Source organism: Hypanus sabinus, chromosome 7, assembly GCF_030144855.1.
Source record: "Hypanus sabinus isolate sHypSab1 chromosome 7, sHypSab1.hap1, whole genome shotgun sequence".
Taxonomy (NCBI): Eukaryota; Metazoa; Chordata; class Chondrichthyes; order Myliobatiformes; family Dasyatidae; genus Hypanus; species Hypanus sabinus.
The window spans coordinates 130814968-130833344 of NC_082712.1; the positions used below are offsets into that span (position 1 = coordinate 130814968).

At 41.9% G+C, this 18377-nt stretch overlaps 1 protein-coding gene across 4 annotated transcripts in view; it reads left to right on the top strand.

The window, feature by feature from the left end:
- The window catches only part of LOC132397201 (guanine nucleotide exchange factor for Rab-3A-like), a 65733-nt gene extending 47826 nt beyond the window's left edge, over positions 1-17907 (top strand). For all 4 annotated transcript variants that reach the window (XM_059975639.1, XM_059975637.1, XM_059975638.1 and 1 more), the window contains 3 exons: positions 13158-13257; positions 16425-16491; positions 16787-17907. In XM_059975639.1, coding sequence (XP_059831622.1) covers positions 13158-13257; positions 16425-16491; positions 16787-16869 — 250 coding nt within the window. In that variant the 3' untranslated portion in view covers positions 16870-17907. The remainder of the gene's footprint in view (positions 1-13157; positions 13258-16424; positions 16492-16786) is intronic.
- The last annotated feature ends 470 nt before the right edge of the window (positions 17908-18377 follow it).

Here is an 18377-nt window from a genome sequence, read left to right on the forward strand (position 1 = left end):
CCCACCCCCCCCCCCCAACGGGTGTTCTTGCGATTCTCACAAAGGAGGGGGCTGGGATCATAACACCTCCCCTCTTAAAAAACGTTTTTACCAGCGGTTAAAATGGAGTGGTCCACAGTCTTACAGGAGTTTTGAATCTAACACAATACACAAGTTTTTCTTTTCACAAAATACTACCGTTATACATTCAAGTCAGTATCTAAATAGTTAACGATTACAGTGTCCCTTTCTTTAATATCTTAACATTGCGAACCGTACATCAGACTTCAATTCAATAACCACCTATTTAATTTTTTTTTCTTAAGCAACAAAACTAAGGAGGTGTGACAGCTTAGATGCATTTACAAAAGTTTACGCGAATACTAATCGTTTCAGTCGTTTAACTTAACCGGCAGGTCTCCAAAGGGGCTGTCTTTATTATTCACAGGCTTTGGCGCAAACCCGTTCAACCTGCCTGGCTGTCTAACAATGGCATCCCCATTAACCGTCGCCTCTTTTTCGGCGAGCCCCCCCGTGGGGAACTTGAGTAATTTTTCGTGGTGAACTCCCGCCAGCCTCGTTCATCGGGGTTATTTTTGCAACACCATGCCCCAAACTTAGACCCTTTTCACCCAATTCTTCGATTTTACCCAGGTGGCTGGCCCTTTTATCAGTCCCCTTCAGGCTATTGGTGTTTGATTCGAACTCTTCGCTCAAGTAGCCTGTCGAAGGCAGCCTTTTCACACCCCATCCTGGCATAACAATAGAGTGGGGGGCCCCGCTATTCCCCTGGCTCACTCTGTGAGCGATCTGCCATGTTTAAGATTTCTTCCTTCGATTTGGAAACTACAGGCTTTTCGTTTCCTTCGCCAACAATCCTCACCCCCCCATTCTTAAATTCTGCATTAACTTTGAACACTCCTTCGAGTACAGACGCCGGGGAGCTCACACTTTCCCCGGTTACAAAGGTTAACACTTTTCCCACTGAACCGATGACCACTCCTTCGAGTACAGATGCCGGGGAGCTCACACTTTCCCCGGTTACCAAGGTTAACCCTTTTCCCACTGAATCGAGTCCATCTGACCCACAAGGACGGCCGCCCCGTTCCACTGGATCAGATACCTCAGACTTCTTCTGAGCTCCGTTACCAGGTTCAGCACCACGTGCATCCCCATCTCGGACACACTCAAACGGGACATTGGCCTCTTCCAGGCTTTCAACACCCGTACCTTTTTCAAATTCTAACTTCCCCCGATCCTCCCAGTCACTCTTTGGGCAGCTCCCACCCGGGGAAGGCGCAACCCTGCGCGCTGAAACAACCTCCTCGGCCCTTTCAGCAGACCCCTTCGAGGCAAGGGTATCCTTTCCATCTAGGACTGCCCTCCTCTCATTATCGGGAACACCTTTAGAACTCTCAAGTTCTTCAAACAATTCTGCCAAACCAGACAGATCATCCATGTCCAACTCTGGACCTTTCAACAGCTTTATCTGTTTCTCATCTTTATCTCCTACCTTTAGGACCTTTCTCTTCGCTAAAGGCAGATCTATCTCCTCTCCCTTACCCCCTTTCACTTTACTACTCTTCGTCTTACCACCCTCTAAACCCGCATGGCACAGGGTCAGCAAAGACGTCCCGGCCAAATCAAAACTGGCCAGATTTAAACTGCTCTCGTTCTCAGCTCTCTCTCTCGACAGGCTGCGAGTGACCACGCCGGCGAGATGGTCCTTGGGCGCTAGGGACGGAGCCACCATACTCGCCGGTCGCCAGGTTGGCAGCATGGCTGACCAAACCTTACCCCCTGCTAAGTCGCTCCCCAGCAGCATGTCCACGTCAGCTCTCGGGAATTCTGAGGGCACCCTTATTTCAACTGATCCATACACCAGCTCACAATCCAGAATGACCTTATATAAGGGCACCATTTCTATCCGTTTATTTATTCCTTCCACCTTTACCCTGCCCGTTTCCCGACCAAATTCTAGTACCTTACGGCTAACCAGGGATAATTCAGAGCCCGTATCCCTCCAGATTCGTACGGAAACTGGTGTGTCTCCCTCCGTCACAGACACGGTTCCGTGTAACAGACAACTCCCAGAGCCCTCTCGTACTCTGTCTACCCTCGGCTCTCTGGTCGATTTGCTGATTACCACGGCACACCCGATAGGGACTGTGGTTTTCCCTCTTCCTATCTCCTTCCTCAGAGCAAAGCATCGAGATGCAATGTGCCCCTCCTTTCCACAATTAAAACAGGTCAAACCCGGAACCCTCTGGCTGTCTTGCTTTTCCCCCTCAACCTTACCGCTAGTTCCCAGTGGAACCTCTGCCTCACTCGTCGGACTTTCTCGATCGTTCCCACGATCTCTCTGGGGACCTTTATTCGAGGGAGTTTTTGTCTTGTGGGTTAGGGCATATTCGTCCGCCAACCTGGCAAATTCTGAAATGGACTTATCCGACTTCTCATTCAAATACACCCGGATCTCCTCCGGAACACAACTTTTAAATTCTTCAATCAAAAATAACTCCCTGAGATGCCCATAATCCTCGCCCACTCTTTCCGCGGTGCACCAACGGTCCAAGAGCACCCCCTTCTCATGGGCTAGCTCGGTATACGTTTGATTCCACCCTTTCCTTAAATTTCTAAACTTTTGTCTATAGGCCTCAGGTACCAATTCGTAAGTCCGGAGAATGTCCTTTTTTACCTCATCATAATTCTCCGCTCCTCCCTCCTCCAGGGACAAGGCCGCATATGCTCGTTGGGCCTTCCTCTTTAACACACTTTGTAACAACGCCACCCACTGCTCTTTTGGCCACTTCTGATTTACTGCCACCTTTTCAAAAAGCAAGAAATAACTATCGACATCTGTCTCCTCGAACGGGGGCACCAATCTCAACTCCCTACTAACATTAAACCGCTCTGCTTGGTCTAACCCTTGATCTCTTCGCTCGTTCTTCATCTTCTCAATTTCCCAGTCATGTTGCATCTGTTTCTCTTTCTCGGCCGGTTCCTTCTCTTTCTCGGCCTGTTCCCTCTCTTTCTCTTCTGCTTCTAGCTTCTTTAGGTGAATTTCATGCTGTCTTTGCCTTTCCCTCTCTCTCTCTCTCTCTCTCTCAGCCACTTCCAGCTCTTTTAACTTAAGTTCACGTTCCAACTTTAATTTCTCCACCTCTAACTGAACCGTCCCACTTGATGGTACTTTGTCAGGGATATCTTCCAATACCTCATCTTCAAACACATTCTTCCCAACGTAATACTGAGTTATGGCCCTTCGTACCTCCCGCTTTTTCATGGACGACCTCACTTCTGTGAGGTTCAACCCCTTCGCCAAATTTAACAAGTCTGATTTGGTGGCCGCCTCTAGCGCCCCCCACCGTCGGGTTTTCCATAAATTCACCCACGTCCATCTTTGCTGGTTTCCCGTCTGGCTACCCGCGTAACCAGATTCAAGTTTTGGACTTACAACCCGATTCACTGGCCTCCCAATTTGGTGTCAAATCCCGGACGAGAAACCCAATTGTTATGTATCCCGTAACTGGATAACTTATCAGCAAAGATAGAGACGTCTGTTGTCACTATTTTCAAACATTTTTATTTATAAAGGGACACAAAAGTAGGGTTAATACAAACGTTCAGATAGTGCACATCGTCAACATTCAATCTAAAGTGCGGGTATAGTAATAATCATCATTAAGAAGTGAGCTCTGCTGGTGTCTAGGGGTTAATAGATTGTCCGTTGGAAATATAAAAGTCACTCTGAAAGTCTGCAGGCCTCAGCCCTTTGAAAATCGCTGGGTTTTGCGTGGGGTGACCGAGAGAGAGAGATTGGGGGAGAAGAGAAAGAACTTGCCGAGTCTCGATGAATCTTCGGTGAAATCGGGGGAGCGTTGGTTTCCTCTCCCCGATGTTAGTTAAAGCGGTTTTCTGTGATTCCAGCCACAGATTCCAATCCCGGAATCTAACGCACGTGGCTTCCTTCAGAATGGCTTCCCGCTGCTGCAGGATCGATCTCTCGTGTCTTCTGGGTGCGTCTGCGGGGCTGTCCCCCTGAGACTCTCCTTTATACTTCCTCATGGGGTCGCAGGTGTCAATCAGGTTGGGATGATGCAGTCTCTCTCTCAACAAGCCCACCTTGCCCGAGGGCTTTTCACGTGGTCTCCATGAGACAATAGTCGCTGTCGTCTTATTCTGTATCCCGGGTGGGACATGCAATTTTGCACGTTTCTCTCTCTCTCACTTCCTGGGTCTACTGACCCCCCCCCCCCCCGCATCAACGGGTGTTCTTGCGATTCTCACAAAGGAGGGGGCTGGGATCATAACAGTATGAAGTTTATATTTAAAAGAAAAGGTCAGTTTTGATCATGCCCCAGTAAGACAGCAATGGGCCTAGCCTCTCTGAGTCCAACAAATAGTGCAAGTTTGTGTTTTGAACATTATTCTTTGATTACAAGACTCTGTTGGATATTGTCAATAAAAAACGCTTCACGTCCAGTTCATTGGCGAGCCTAACAGCAGGGGAAGCCGCGTGGCTTCAGTTGTTGCATGGGTCAGACCTTCCTGCCGCGGGGTTGCCTGTTAGTGCTATCCGGGGGAGGAGGTGTGGGAGAGGTGCTGAATCCCTTCTGGCTTGGAGGCTGGTCCCTGCAGGCTGGCTCTTCTGTCGGGGCTGGTCTCCTGGGTTCAATCCCCGGAAGACGAGCTGGTTCGCTGCCTTCTGCAGTTTACACAACGCGAGCTTGTTTGCACAGAAGTGCGTGTCCAGGGCAACATCCCATGCATCATCGATCTACAGGCCATGCCTCTCAGGGACTTGCGCTAATCTTATTTCTGTGACTGTATGTATTGTGTTTCACCCCTTGACCCCAGTGGAATGCTGTTTTTAATAGCTGTATATACGTATGTATGTTTGAATGACAATTAAACTTGGACTTGCTTCACTGTGAGAATTTTTTCCCCCTAAAAGACAACATTAGAGGCCAATAATACTTTACTTAATATAGGGATCAAGTCACGTATTTGGCTGATGGGTACTTAAGGACATTGGGATACTAGTTTTTTTAATAGTTATGTTCATCTTGTTTCCCGGGCCACTCCACATTGCATTCAAGTTCTATTGGTGGGTCTGAACATGTCAGTGTTGAAAGTTTCACTGTGGTGCATGTAATCTCACTTCAGTCTGAGAATTTAGACTGAGAGTCTACAAGGATTTAATAGAGGGCTTTCATTTTCCCACATGTGGAGTTTGCCCAACTTCCTGCAAAGTTTAGACCTCTTCATTAGCAAATCTGATGTTGAGAGGACTACAATCCATTTATGCCTGGACTGATGGCTGTTGCCTTAAAGTTCGAGCCCCAAAACATTCATCTGGTTAAAACGGCTTCCACCCCAGTGACCTCTCCATTTTTCATTGTACAAACCTGAGCCATTGTACTGAGGCCTGAGACTATCAAACCTGCACTCTGAACTAGAAACGTGCATGTAATGTTCCTGTGACTGTGAAGCATGCCACTGCTAATGAGCGCCTCTACTTTATTAGAAGTTTGCGTAGATTTGATATGTCATTTAAAACAAACTTCTATAGATGCACAGTGGAGAGTGTCCTGACTGATTGCATCATAGCCTGTAATGGAAACACCAATGCCCACATGTGGAAAAAGCCTACAAAAAGTATTGAACAGTGCCCAGTCCATCACAGGAAAAGCCCTCACCATCACTCGACACTTTTACAAAGAGCGCTGCTACGAGAAAGCAGCATCCATCATCAAGGACCCCCACCATCCAGGCCATGCTCTCTTCTCACTGCTGCCATTGGGAAGGAGGTACAGGAGCCTTGGGTCCCACACCACCAGGTTCAGGAACAATTTTAACCCTTCATGCACTAGGCTCCTGAACCAGTGTTAATGATTTATCTCGCCTCAACACTGAACTGATACCACAATTTATGGCCTCACATTCAAGGGCTCTGCAACTCTTGTTCTCAATATTACTTATTTTCCATCTGAACATTTTGTCTTTTGCACATTGGTTGTTTTTGTTTTGTGTGTAGTTTTTCATTGATCTTTCGTATTGCTTTGTATTTTTGGTGAATATCCACAAGAAGATGAATCTCGGGGTAGTATATGGTGATATTTACATACTTTGATAATAAATTTACTTTGAACTTGGGAACTAACCATATACAGGTGACCCCTTTCATTATAGTGGTGTTACATTCATCAAACTGTATTGGTGATTTTAATAGGAAAACCCATTTCCCACACAATCTGTTAATTGAAGTTGTGTTCTGGTAGGATGTTTTTCTCTTAACATTGTTGGTGAGTGTGGTGGTTGCTAGTTCACAATAGTGGTAGGAGTTTCCAAAGCAAATCTCTTTGGTGACCAGCAGCTATGTTAGAAGATACAAGTATCTTCCAGTTTAAGATGACGCTGGCGAGACACAGATCCTGTGGGAAAATCGCTAATTACTTAATTAATCGCACTTTTTCTTGGAATCAGTCACTGCAATCAGTAGCCTGTAGCTTCTCTTTTGGAGTTAAGCTTTTGAACTGCCTCCACGACCTGGCATTATTATAGTGTGGACTGAAGTCTTGAAGGTGCAGGATGGTTTCATTGTGGTGTCTATGGGCTGAATCGAGGTGGCGGGGCCCAGGCCTAAAGAAGGAAAAACAAGCTGATATTTAATTGACTTAAGTGCTGGGCCAGATTGGAGAGGTTAGCTACGGCGTGAATCGAGGTAGTGGGTCCCAGGTCAGGAGTGTGTCGCAGCGGCATGGCCTTGGTCCAAGAATGAAGAATGCCTGGTGGTTTGGCCGATTTAAGTGCCAGGCCAGATTGAAGCGGTCAGGGTGTCCAGACTGGATGAGAGGGATGGGCCGGTTTTCAGCTTGTAGCTCACGAGGTTTACTTGTCTCTGCGCTGAACTGAGGCTGTGATTTGCAACTAACAGGCTCCTGAATCGGCTGTGACTGGCTTCGTGGCTGTGGACTTGCTTTTGTGAACTTAAGTTCTGAATGTTATTTTTTTACTTTTGTTGCTTGATTTGTTTTATTATTTCTGCGGTTTGGCTGTTTGACGGAATTTTTTAATGGGTTCTATTGGGTTGCTTTGTTTTATGGCTGCCTGTAAGGAGACAAAACTCAAGGTTGTATATAGTATGCATACTTTGATAAATGTACTTTGAAATGACTACAGATTATTATCCTATCGTCTTCAGTTGAATGGAGGATAATTTGTTAAATGTATATCAAATATAGGTAAGATAGTTAAGTTATATTATTTACAAGTAGCCAAAGTTAAACTTGTTGGCCCAGTGTTATGTTCAGTAACTTCAAAGTAATAATCTAATTCAGAGGAAGACACTGGAGTCCGAAATGTGTGTCTAACCCTGAGTTTACTTTAAGTGAGGCGTGTGTGTGTCATGTGGTAGCGTGTTGACATATGCAATTCACATGTTTATACATGTAACCTTGAATTATTCAAATGAACAGGAATGTTTAATCGACCAATGTATTTACAATATTTCTCAAATATTAAATACACAACATTCCTTCCTGCTTGGCTATAAACTCCAACTGAATAGAGAATGCATCTCAACTGTAAACATAGTATACTGTACGACAGACATCCACAGCATAGTAAATTTTAAATGGTCCCATTCAGGCCTATGGAGGATTTCTTATTCTTGTGGGGTAACACCTTTCCTGACAAGAGAGATCACTCTGCTTGGCAGGAGAGACTTGTGGCTGTGAAAAAATTCTCAGCTTCTGGGTCCTCTGTCATGGTGGCTGTAGGAGTGGACTCTGAGATCACAGGAAGCGGTTCTTCCTTTTTCTTCTACCTTGTGCATCGTGATTTTGGGAAGGTGAATTTAGTTCACTAGAATATTCTCTTATTAGTCCTTCTCTGCTCCCTTTATGATCTGATCTCTCTTTTTGGTTTCCTCATCCACAACATTGTCTGATGAATATTCTGTTTTTGTATCTCCATTGACTCCTTTCTTTTTGGCCTTCCATTCATCCAGCTGGGCTTTGATCTTTGCATCTACTCTTACAAGCAGCTCTTTGTCTCCCACTTGTAGTTCATGCCACAACTTTAATCCACACAGAGTAGGTTCTGGTTCTTTATATTCACAAAAGCCGAATGCTTGCAACTTCCCTGAAACTCTTTAAACTCTCTTCCAGCTTAAAACCAAGCCAAACTTTACAAGTAACTGCCTTATTAACATAACAAAAGCTCTCTCAGATACAATGCCGACAAGAATTGTTGTAGTCGGACCACTGCTTTCAACACTTTACAATTCCTCTGAGCAGCATGGTCCTTCCTTGGTCCAAGATGCTTTTCAACCAAGGCACAGAGGTTGGCACCAACATCTGTTTGTCCTCTGTTGGGCAATGCTTTATGGCATTCAGCATTGAGGCAGTTGAGGCATCGTCCAGTACATTTCTTAATTCACTTTCATATGGCTTCACTGTAGGGGATGCGGTTCTCCAATCTCGTATTTGTCTCGGCCAATCACGCCCCCACAGTGCTGATTCTCTTGTTTTTAACCACATACAAGCCCAATGTGGCTTGTTGGTTGTTGTATTTCACTGTTAGAAATTTCTTTTCCACAGGAATAGTCTTTTCAGGATAAGTTCTTAGTTGAATATCTGTAGGCTTTAGTTTGGTATCTTTGAAATGCTGCTCAAACTGATTTTGAGGAATGACTGAAACAGCTGAGCCAGTGTCTAATTCCATTTTATTTGGTTTGCCATTCACTTCTTGTTTCAGCCATATTGCTTTTCTATTGTTAGTTTTCACAGGGTAGCTGGTCTTGCATCACTCTCATCATCAGGTTTTTCATCAACAGCATTTAGATTAGTGAACTTTTTGAAACTGCAACTTGACTTTTTAGCTTTTTCTTTTCCCTCCAAAGTCCATTTATTATTTTCTGCTCAACGTGTCTCAGTATGTGTCCTACTTAATAGCATTTTCTGCAAGTTTCACTCTTAAATCTTAATTTCTTTGGTGTATGTGAGCCCCTGTCACAATGGTAACACAATTTGTTCAGCTAGGCCAGTTTCTGTTTAGATGCTGCACTTTATTCAAGCTTCCTTTCATTTCTGACTACAGCTCATTTGCATCTTCTGTCTGGTTTCCATTGAAACAGTGATTTCCATGGCTCATTTTAATGTAAGCTGTGTTTTAGTTAGGAGCTGTTTTTGAATGCTTTCTTTTAAAATTCAACACATAAAACAATCTTACTGTATCATTAAGTCCATAACTGAACTGACAATGCTCAATCTCTTCAATTCAGCCACATCACTCATTTCTCATTGGCTATTTCGTTTGCTTCAAAATACTGTTCCAATAACTCGGTGTACATGAGCCAATTATCTATTGTGCAATCAAACTCATCAGTCTTTCTGGTGTAGCCAGCCATTTAATTTTTTTAAAAAATGATTCTTATCACCCAGTACTCACTCTTTTTTAAACAATACTTTTATTGAATTTTACATATATTTCACATATACAAATAAACAATAATAATAAACTAAATTGTGAAACATGTCCTCATGTTTTTCACAATCATCAAAGGAAAAGAAATATAACGTTTCACATACTTCACATATTTAACAAAAATAAAATAAAACACATCAGAAAAAGAACTGTAGAAGCACTCACCAACACTGCTATTTCAAAATGACTGTACACCTTGACATCCAAGATACTCCAATAAAGGTTTCCACACATTTTCGAATTCTCCTGCCCTTCCTCTGGTTATGTAAGTCGGTCTCTCTAATACAATACAAGATGCCATCTCTTTCACACATACATGTATTGTCCATTTTTCACCAAGATAAAGCTATCATCCTCCTGGCCTGCAAGAGTCCAAAATCAATTAAAATTGTCTGTTTTGAACCAACAGTAAAGATTTTTGGATATATAAAAACACATAAACACATTTTTGCTTGGTGAGGCACCTCTACTCCAACAATCTCAGATATAGTCTGAACAACTGTTTTCTAGTATTTAAGAGTTTTTACAGCTTTTTTAAGAACTTGATGTCTCTGCATATGCTGGGCTGCATATTTTACTCAATGTTAAGTCATGCAGTCGAGAACAGAGTGAACTGCCAAAGTTGTAACAAAGTATTAAGCAGCTGATCTTGCAAACCTTTAGTTAAAATCATTAAACTGTGATTAAGATTATAATCGTCCTTGTGACATGCCAGCTCATGCCTACACGGAGTAGATACACTGAATGATAAACTAATGTAAAGACTTGGTGATTCCACTGGGTCTTTAAGTTCAGTGGAGAATTCAGCATTGCAACAAGGGACTAGCAACAGTGGTGTCTGGTGAACTGGATAGTCAACAGATTGGTGGAGACACATGTAGCAGGAAATTTGGCCTAGTTTTTTTGTCCATCAAAAGAAGTTTCTAGCATGATGCATAATCACACAGGGTTTGAAAAATAAGCAAGAAAAGGGAAGAAGATAAAAGAAACAAAATAATATAAAACATATTGGTTAAGGATGGTGGTTAGGCCTTGTCCGAAAGGGCCTAATGGAGGTTTTAACAATTGAGCGATTTTGAGATAGACCAGAAAAAAAATCTTCAGTGTAGTGAATTGCAAAGCAAGATATTCAACAAGAAATCAAATAAGGAACTTATGAACAGTTTCTTGACCAGTAAGGAGGAAGTTGAAGAGCAGAGCGCAGATGCATTTAAGGGGAAGCTAGATAAGCATTAGAAAGGAAAAGAGAAACAGAGAGGTATGCTCTTAGTTGAGGAAGGATGAGTTGAGAGAAACATAAACTCTGGCCCGGACTTTGCTGAATGTCTGGATATATACACTATGCAATTTTATTTAATAGCCAGGAAAAGAAGAGAAGAAGAGTGTATTTATATTACTTAATTTCTTATGATCCAGTTTAAAGAAGTCAGTAATTTTAATTTTTAAAAACTTTTCAGTGATATCCAGCATGTTGTTCGCAAATGTAATTTTGGCTGTTGTAATTTAATTTTGACAGGATGACTTAATGTCAGGTTTTATTCGGTTATGCCTCTCCCAATTTTTTTTTGAGTTGTAGCTAACAAATTTAGCATCAGAGACCTGTAAGGTTTAGGCACTCTGGGCAACCTTTTCAGGGCAGGTGGAGTTCTGTTGAAGAACCTGACCTGAAGTTGCCCTCAGACTTCGTTTCTTTGGGGTGTTGGGACACTCTCGGAGGCTCACAACCAGGCGCCTTTTGAAACCTCGAGGATGCGGCCTAGAGGGCGAGTGTGTCTTCAGGGTTCTGAGGTTTCGCAGCCCTGTGGATGGGCTGATTCTAAGCCGGTGCTGTGGGCTGAAGCCTTATGTGTAGGAAGGGGAGATCAGCTGTCAGGGGCTCTGTACTCAGCAAATTGCAAGCTCGCTCGCGCGCTCTCGCTCATTGGCGGGGGAGAGTTTGTTACCGTTTCTCATGTGGGAGAACTTGGGTGGGGGGGAAGAAAAGCTTTTAACACTGTAAATCAGTGAGTTGTTTTATGTCTCCCCTCTTGCTATGTAAGGGGGCAGCTCTTTTTACATTTATTAGGGGGAGAGAGAGAGAGAGAGAGCCTGTGGAATGTTAAATTTTTGGGTGAATGCTTAGTTTTTAAATTGTACAGCATTGGGACCACTTTTTATGCTGTATATAAATGATTTAGATAATGAAATAGATGGCTTTGTTGCCAAGTTTGCAGATGATACGAAGGTTGATGGAGGGGCAGATAGTGTTGAGGAAATGGGTAGGATGCAGAAGTACGTAGATTAACAGAATGGGCAAGAAAGTGGCAAATGAAATACAATGTTGGAAAATACATGGTTGTGCACTTTGGTAGTACAAATAAATGTGTGGACTATTTCCTAAATGGGGAGAAAATCCAGAAATCTGAGATGCAGAGGGACTTGGGAGTCCTTGTGCAGAACACCCTGAAGGTTAACTTGCAGGTTGAGTCAGTGGTGAAGAAGGAAAATGCCATGTTAGCATTCATTTCCTGAGGTCTAGAATACAAGAGCAAGGAGGCATTGCTGAGGCTTTATAATGTACTGGTGAGGCCTTGCCTTGAATATTGTGAACAGTTTTGGGCCCCTCATCTTAGAAAAGATGTGCTGGCATTGGAGAGGGTCCAGAGAAGGTTCGCAAGGACGATTCCAGGAATGAAACGGTTATCATATGAGGAATATTTGATGGCTTGGAGTCTGTACTCACTGGAATTCAGAAGGATGAGGGGGGGATCTCATTGAAATCTTCTGAATGTTGAAAAGCCTAGACAGAGTAGATGTGGAAAGGATGTTTCTCATGGTGGGAGAGTCTAGGACAAGAGGGCATAGCCTCAGGTTTGAGGGGCGCTCTTTCAAAACAGAGTTGCAGAGAAATTTCTTTACCCAAAGGGTGGTGAATTTGTTGCCACATGCAGGTGTGGAGGCCAGGTCATTAGGTGTATTTCAGGTAGAGATTGATAGGCTCTTGATTGGAGATTGCATCAAAGGTTAAGGGTCGCAGGCCAGGAACTGGGGTTGAGGAGGAGATTTAAAAAAAAGAATCAGTCATGATTGAATGGCAGGGCAGACTGGATGGGCCAGATGACCTATTTCTGCTCCTATGTCTCATGGTCTTGGGGTCTTTATTGGCGACTTTGGTAGAGTTTGCTTGGTGGATGAAGGATGCTGAATTTTGGTGGGGGGAATGGGTGGGGGAAGGTTATTGCTTTGCTGCTGGTACATGGGAGAGGTGAGTGGGGGAGGGCTTTAGGGTTCTGACATTTTATGGGGCACTGTTCTGTTTTCATGGATGTCTGTGAAGAACAAGAGTTTAGGGATGTATATTGCATTCATTTCTCTGACATTAAATGGAACTATTGAGTCACATGCCTCAACCAGAAGGACACTGGCAAATTAGTTACGTTTTTATTTCAATCAGGACAGCGGTAGTTTATTTTGAAGATTGTCTTAACTGAAATTGTGTATTTCTCCAGAGAAATCAATTAGATATAATGTAATATGGAATAATAATGAAAAAAATCAAGTCCATTCTAAAGTATTGCAGGCCCAGGTCAGATACTTGGCAGACCTTGCTTGTTGAAATAATACGTGTTATCTCTGGCAAACGTATTGTTCTGTCAGTAAGTTAGCGAGGTCTATTCCTTTCTGACATTATTGTCCCTCCTTCGCAGGAAATGTGCGTTGAGTGGCCTGTCCAGAACCTGTAAGCATCGCATCAAGCTGGGAGACACAGGCAGCTATTTCTACATTTCACCATCCTGCAGGACCAGGGTACGCACAAGATGAAAGGATGTGATGTGTCAGATAGAATTGATGATTCAAAGCTGTTTTCAGATATGAGAAAGATAACTGTTGTCTAATCAACAAAAAAAGCATAAAAATACACATAAAAAACAGGGTGCCATTTGGCCACTTGAACCTGCTCTTCTGTTCAGTGTAATTACATCTGATTTTCTAATTCAATACCATATTCCTGCTTTTATACTCCCTGATGCCTTTTTTTATATAGAAATCCATCTATTTCCTATAAATATATTCACCAACACACACAAAATGCTGGTGGAACTCACCAGGCCAGGCAGCATCCAGGAAAAGAGTACAGACGATTTTTTTGGCCAGAAATGTTGACTGTACACTTCTCCGAAATGCTGCCTTGCCTGTTGAGTTCCATCAGCATTTTGTGTGTGTTACGCGGATTTCCAGCATCTGCAGATTCTCTCTTGTTTGGAAATATATTCACTAACTTGCCATTTACAATATTCTGTGATAATGAATGATACAAATTCACCAATTGAATGGAGAAATTCCTCCTCATCTCAGTCCAAGACATTTTACCTCGTAACTCCAGACTGTGACTCTTGGTTTCAGAGCCCCAAACTAGGGAAAAAAAAATCAACATAAACTGCCACTCAAACACTGTCAGAATTTTGTACATTTTACTGAGTTGTCCTCTTATTATTCTAAACTGTAGTGAATACAGATCTAGTTAGCCTGATTTTTCTCACATAACAGTGCATCATCTCAAGAATCTTCATTGAACTATGGCAAGTATATTTTTTTTGTGGGAAGGAGAAAAAAATTTCACAAATTCCTACAGAAGTTAAACTACCAAGACCATGTATAATCGTGGTGGGATACTTGATCCTGTACTCAGAATGGCAAAGTGGTGAACCTGGCACTTGTTCAGGGACTTGAGTACCAGGGCACCAAAATTCCTTTGGTCATCAACTTTTCCCAATTTATCCCTATTTCAATAAAACTCTGTCTTTCAATTTTGCCTATAACTTCATATTCTTTATCCATGAAAATGAAGTAACTGCAACTGCCAGATATTTGCCCACTCATTAAACTAGTCTGTATTTTCTTGAAGCCTCTTTCTATCATCCTCTTAGTTTGTAATCTCACACAGTCTTAAATTGTTGACAAATTTAGAACTATTACCATTGTTTCCCTCATTCAGATCATTGATGTGTCTGCAAATAGCTGAGAACTGAGCAATGTTATTTCCTGATTATCCCCTAAGTCACTATTTACTACCCTGAAAAGGTCCGATTTATATTTTGATATTGTAATTGTATTCAAAAAGTAAAAGGAAGTTCATATAAGGTTTAAGAAGCTGAAATAGGACAAGGCCCTTGAAGAATATTTAAGGGTATCAGGAAAGAACTTAAACTTGGCAAGTAGGATTAAGGAGAACCTTGGGAGCAAAACGGAAACTAAGGAAGGGTTAGATCCACACGAGGACAAAGAGAGAATTCATGCCAGAGGAATAGGCAGGGTCCTTAATGAGTAACTCTCCGCAGTATTCTCCAAGGAATACTGGATGATGGTACAATTAGAGAGGTTAAGTTGATATTCTAGAGCATTTCAATATTAGGAAGAACAGTTTCAGTCGTTTGAAAAACTAAGGTAGCCAAGTCCTCAAGGCCTGATGAAATCTGTCTTGGGATACTGAGAGAGGCAATGGAGGAGATTGACACAGAACTTTCTATATTTGTTAGTCATGAGCAAGGCTCCAGAAAACTGGAGAATAATTAGTATTGTTCCTTTGTTTTAAGAAGAGCAGAAATCTAGCAAGTTACAGGCCAGAAAGCCTTACACCAGTAGCTGGAAAATTATCAGAGGAAATTTGTAGAGATCTGCTTACATTTGGAAATGCATGGACTTATTAGTGGGGTAGTCAGTATGACTTTAATTGGGGTATACCTTGTTTTATAAATTTGATTTGAGTTTTATCTTGAGGAGTTGGTGAAAATAAATAATGAGTGTAGTGACCTTTTCTCTACTTTATTCCCCTTTAAATGTTGTTTTTCCATAATTCAGCAACTGAGAATTGCATTTTCTTCCCACTGTGAAATGCGTTGACAAATATTTCCAGGTTGTGAAAAATCAAAGAAACAGCGGATGAAAGAAATCTGAAATAATAACAGAAGATGCTGGAAATACTTAGGAAGTCAGGCAGCATCTGTGGGGAGAGGAAAAAAAGTTAGTGCTTCAGACCTATGACCCTTTGTCAGAACTGTTTCCTTTCCCATGGATGCATTTCCAGATAGTTTAGTGTCAGTTTGGAATTTTGACAGGGTGCTGTCAAGTACAAGTCACCCTTGTGCCCCATTGCAGTTTGCCGGCTAGATTAGTATATATACAGGCTGATGTCATTCTCTGTGCAGAGATGCTACTGGAGCATTATAGATGAAGTTGAACCATGTCTCAGAGACACCGGGCATTGGGCTTTGCTGGAACAATATGGTCTTCCAATGCATTGCTGGACAAAGAGGCTTGCGCTGTAAATGAATGACCAGCCTTCATTCTTTTTGATCTTCTCCTATTGTACTACACCAGTCCACATCTACCGCATCTCTGCTGTGGATGTGTAGCCAACAAACAATGTCGTGAGTTCCCTCTGCATTTCTATGTTTTAGTTACCAATCCCCAGTTCAGTTGTTTCCCACTGCCAATCTCTGATTCATTCTCCAATTGCTGTAATTTCTAGGCATGTATATCTGTGCCCTGTATTTTTCTTTGGCGCACACAGTATGCATGAAGATGTGAATTCTTCATGTACAAGGAGAACTTGGCTACAGTTGGTGCTGAGATCCCTATAATATGTAGCAGTGTTTGTGATTTCTCAGTGTACGGTTTAAATCTAGCACACATTTTATGGTTTTGTTTCTTTGTTTTCATTAGTGGCAGTCGGTGGTGATGAGAGATCACATTGATACTTTTATTATATTAGATTCATCAGTTTCAGAGAAAAACTTGATTTTTAAAATTGAATCCAACGTGATTTCTATCAGTGTCCAAAGTTAAAATTCTCAGGATATTTTCAGAGGGAGTTGTTTAATGTTTTAAAAGATCAGAAATCGTTTATCTATAGTAGATGTGGAGCTTTGCTGCGTGTTTATTTGTCATAATAATTGCTACCACGTCTTTCTCAGATTACTGCTGTTTGCAACTTTTTGACTTATATCCGGTATATCCAGCAAGGCCTAGTCCGACAAGATGGTAAGATCATAATCTTTTTTCTCCCCTCATTGAAAATCAGTAATGAAAATTTGGGGCCTATAGTGGCCTGCTTGGGATTTCTAAATTTGCAAGGGATTAAATAAGAGTGGGAATAAATTGGGAAGTGAAAACAATAGAAAGAAGTTTGAAGGAAGGTGTGGAATTCTTCCACGAGCTGCCTGGAGTCTCTGAGTGAGCTGAGCAGCAAGATTGTGTGGGAGGTGCACGCTGGGCACAGGGTGAGAACAGAGTGTGCTCAAACCTGCCCTAATAAATTGTTTTCTTTTCTTTGCAGTGGAACAGATGTACTGGGAAGTTATGAAGCTGAGGAAGGAAATGTCAATTGCTAAACTGGGGTATTTTACTGAGGAGTCATAGTCCCTAAGTTTGTGTCCCAGATTTAGCACTGGGCTGAACAATTGAATTTTGGGGGGCTACGAATTACAAACAATTGATTTTAAACAATGGAAGAAATAATGTCTTCTATAAACAAGAACCCTTTGCTTCCATGAAAAAAAACAAATCAAGGAGCAAGTGTGGTAATGTATTCAGAATTTAGTACCTCCTATATTCTGGCCTTGTGCTATATTTTTAAACAAAAATCGATGCTGAAGACTGTGAATATATATATATATATACACAGGGTAAATCTTTATTATTTTTTAACCTGTAACTTTGCTCTCTATTCAAAATAGTCAAGAATCTTGTGTAATATGAAGACAAATGTCTGAAAGGAGAATCGACTGAAGGAAAGTGTTTATTCCCTTTAATGTAATATTCCCTTAATTCTCTTGTGGATTCCCTACTGCCCAGGATTCTGGACTCTGGCGTGAATAATAATCAGTTGATTATATCTGCAGTGACGAGCTCAATACCAGCTCATGTAAAACCTCAAGGATGGGCAGTTTAAAAAAAACTTGAACCCTTTTAACTCTTTCATGCTAGGAGACATTAGTATTGATGCTATACCAGAGAATCGAACAGCAAATGGTACAAGATTTGCTGTAATATGAGAAACACAAGGTTGACGTGTTGATTAAGTTCCTTAAAAGTGGCTACCTTGCAAGTCCAAAATGTAGTATTAAGGACAGTCTAGCAATGGCCACTCTGCTCTAACACTGACCCTCTGGAAATCTCCCTCCAGTACATGAACAAACTTATCCACATTGCCTGTTGCCCTCTGTGCTCTCCTCAATTACACCAACACAATCTCTCACCCTAATTGTTGTAATCCAGGCCAGTTTTCCTTCATCTTCTCTTCTACTAATGGCAGTACACCTCTTGTTCATAGGCTCTCACAGCTACTTTCAGAAGCAAGGGGGAAGTAGGGATGCAAGTATTTTTAAAAGGACACCCATCTTTTTAATTATTAATAATGCCAGTGTCTCCTACTATTTGATCATTTGTTTGGATCAACCCTAAATGGAACCCGGTGAATGAACCCTCACTTGAAAAAAACAGATCTCATTGTTTAATAGGTAACTTTTTGTTATATAAAGAGTTATGAATGTTGGGATAGCTACAGCACGATAACATATTCTTTAAAACAAAGTTGCACCTTTCTGATATCGGGTCTTTCAGATTATCTTCCTGAATTCAATTAATTACTTACAGTTTGCCCAAGTCATTAAAGTTTAAGAGATAGACACCGCTTTAAGTGTAACCATTGTTTGCATGGATACACCAACAGCCCGGTGATTAAGATCCAATATCCAAGTTTGCTTGTCATGTTGGACTTCCTTCTCATTGTCTGCAGTAGATTTGGAACCTAAACAGAATCTTTTGGAAAGGATTTGGGAAGATTGATTTTCAGGGGAAGACGAGAGGAATTTAATGTATATCTTTGTATCAGGATAGTACCTGTCTGTTTGGAACTTTGTGTAGAG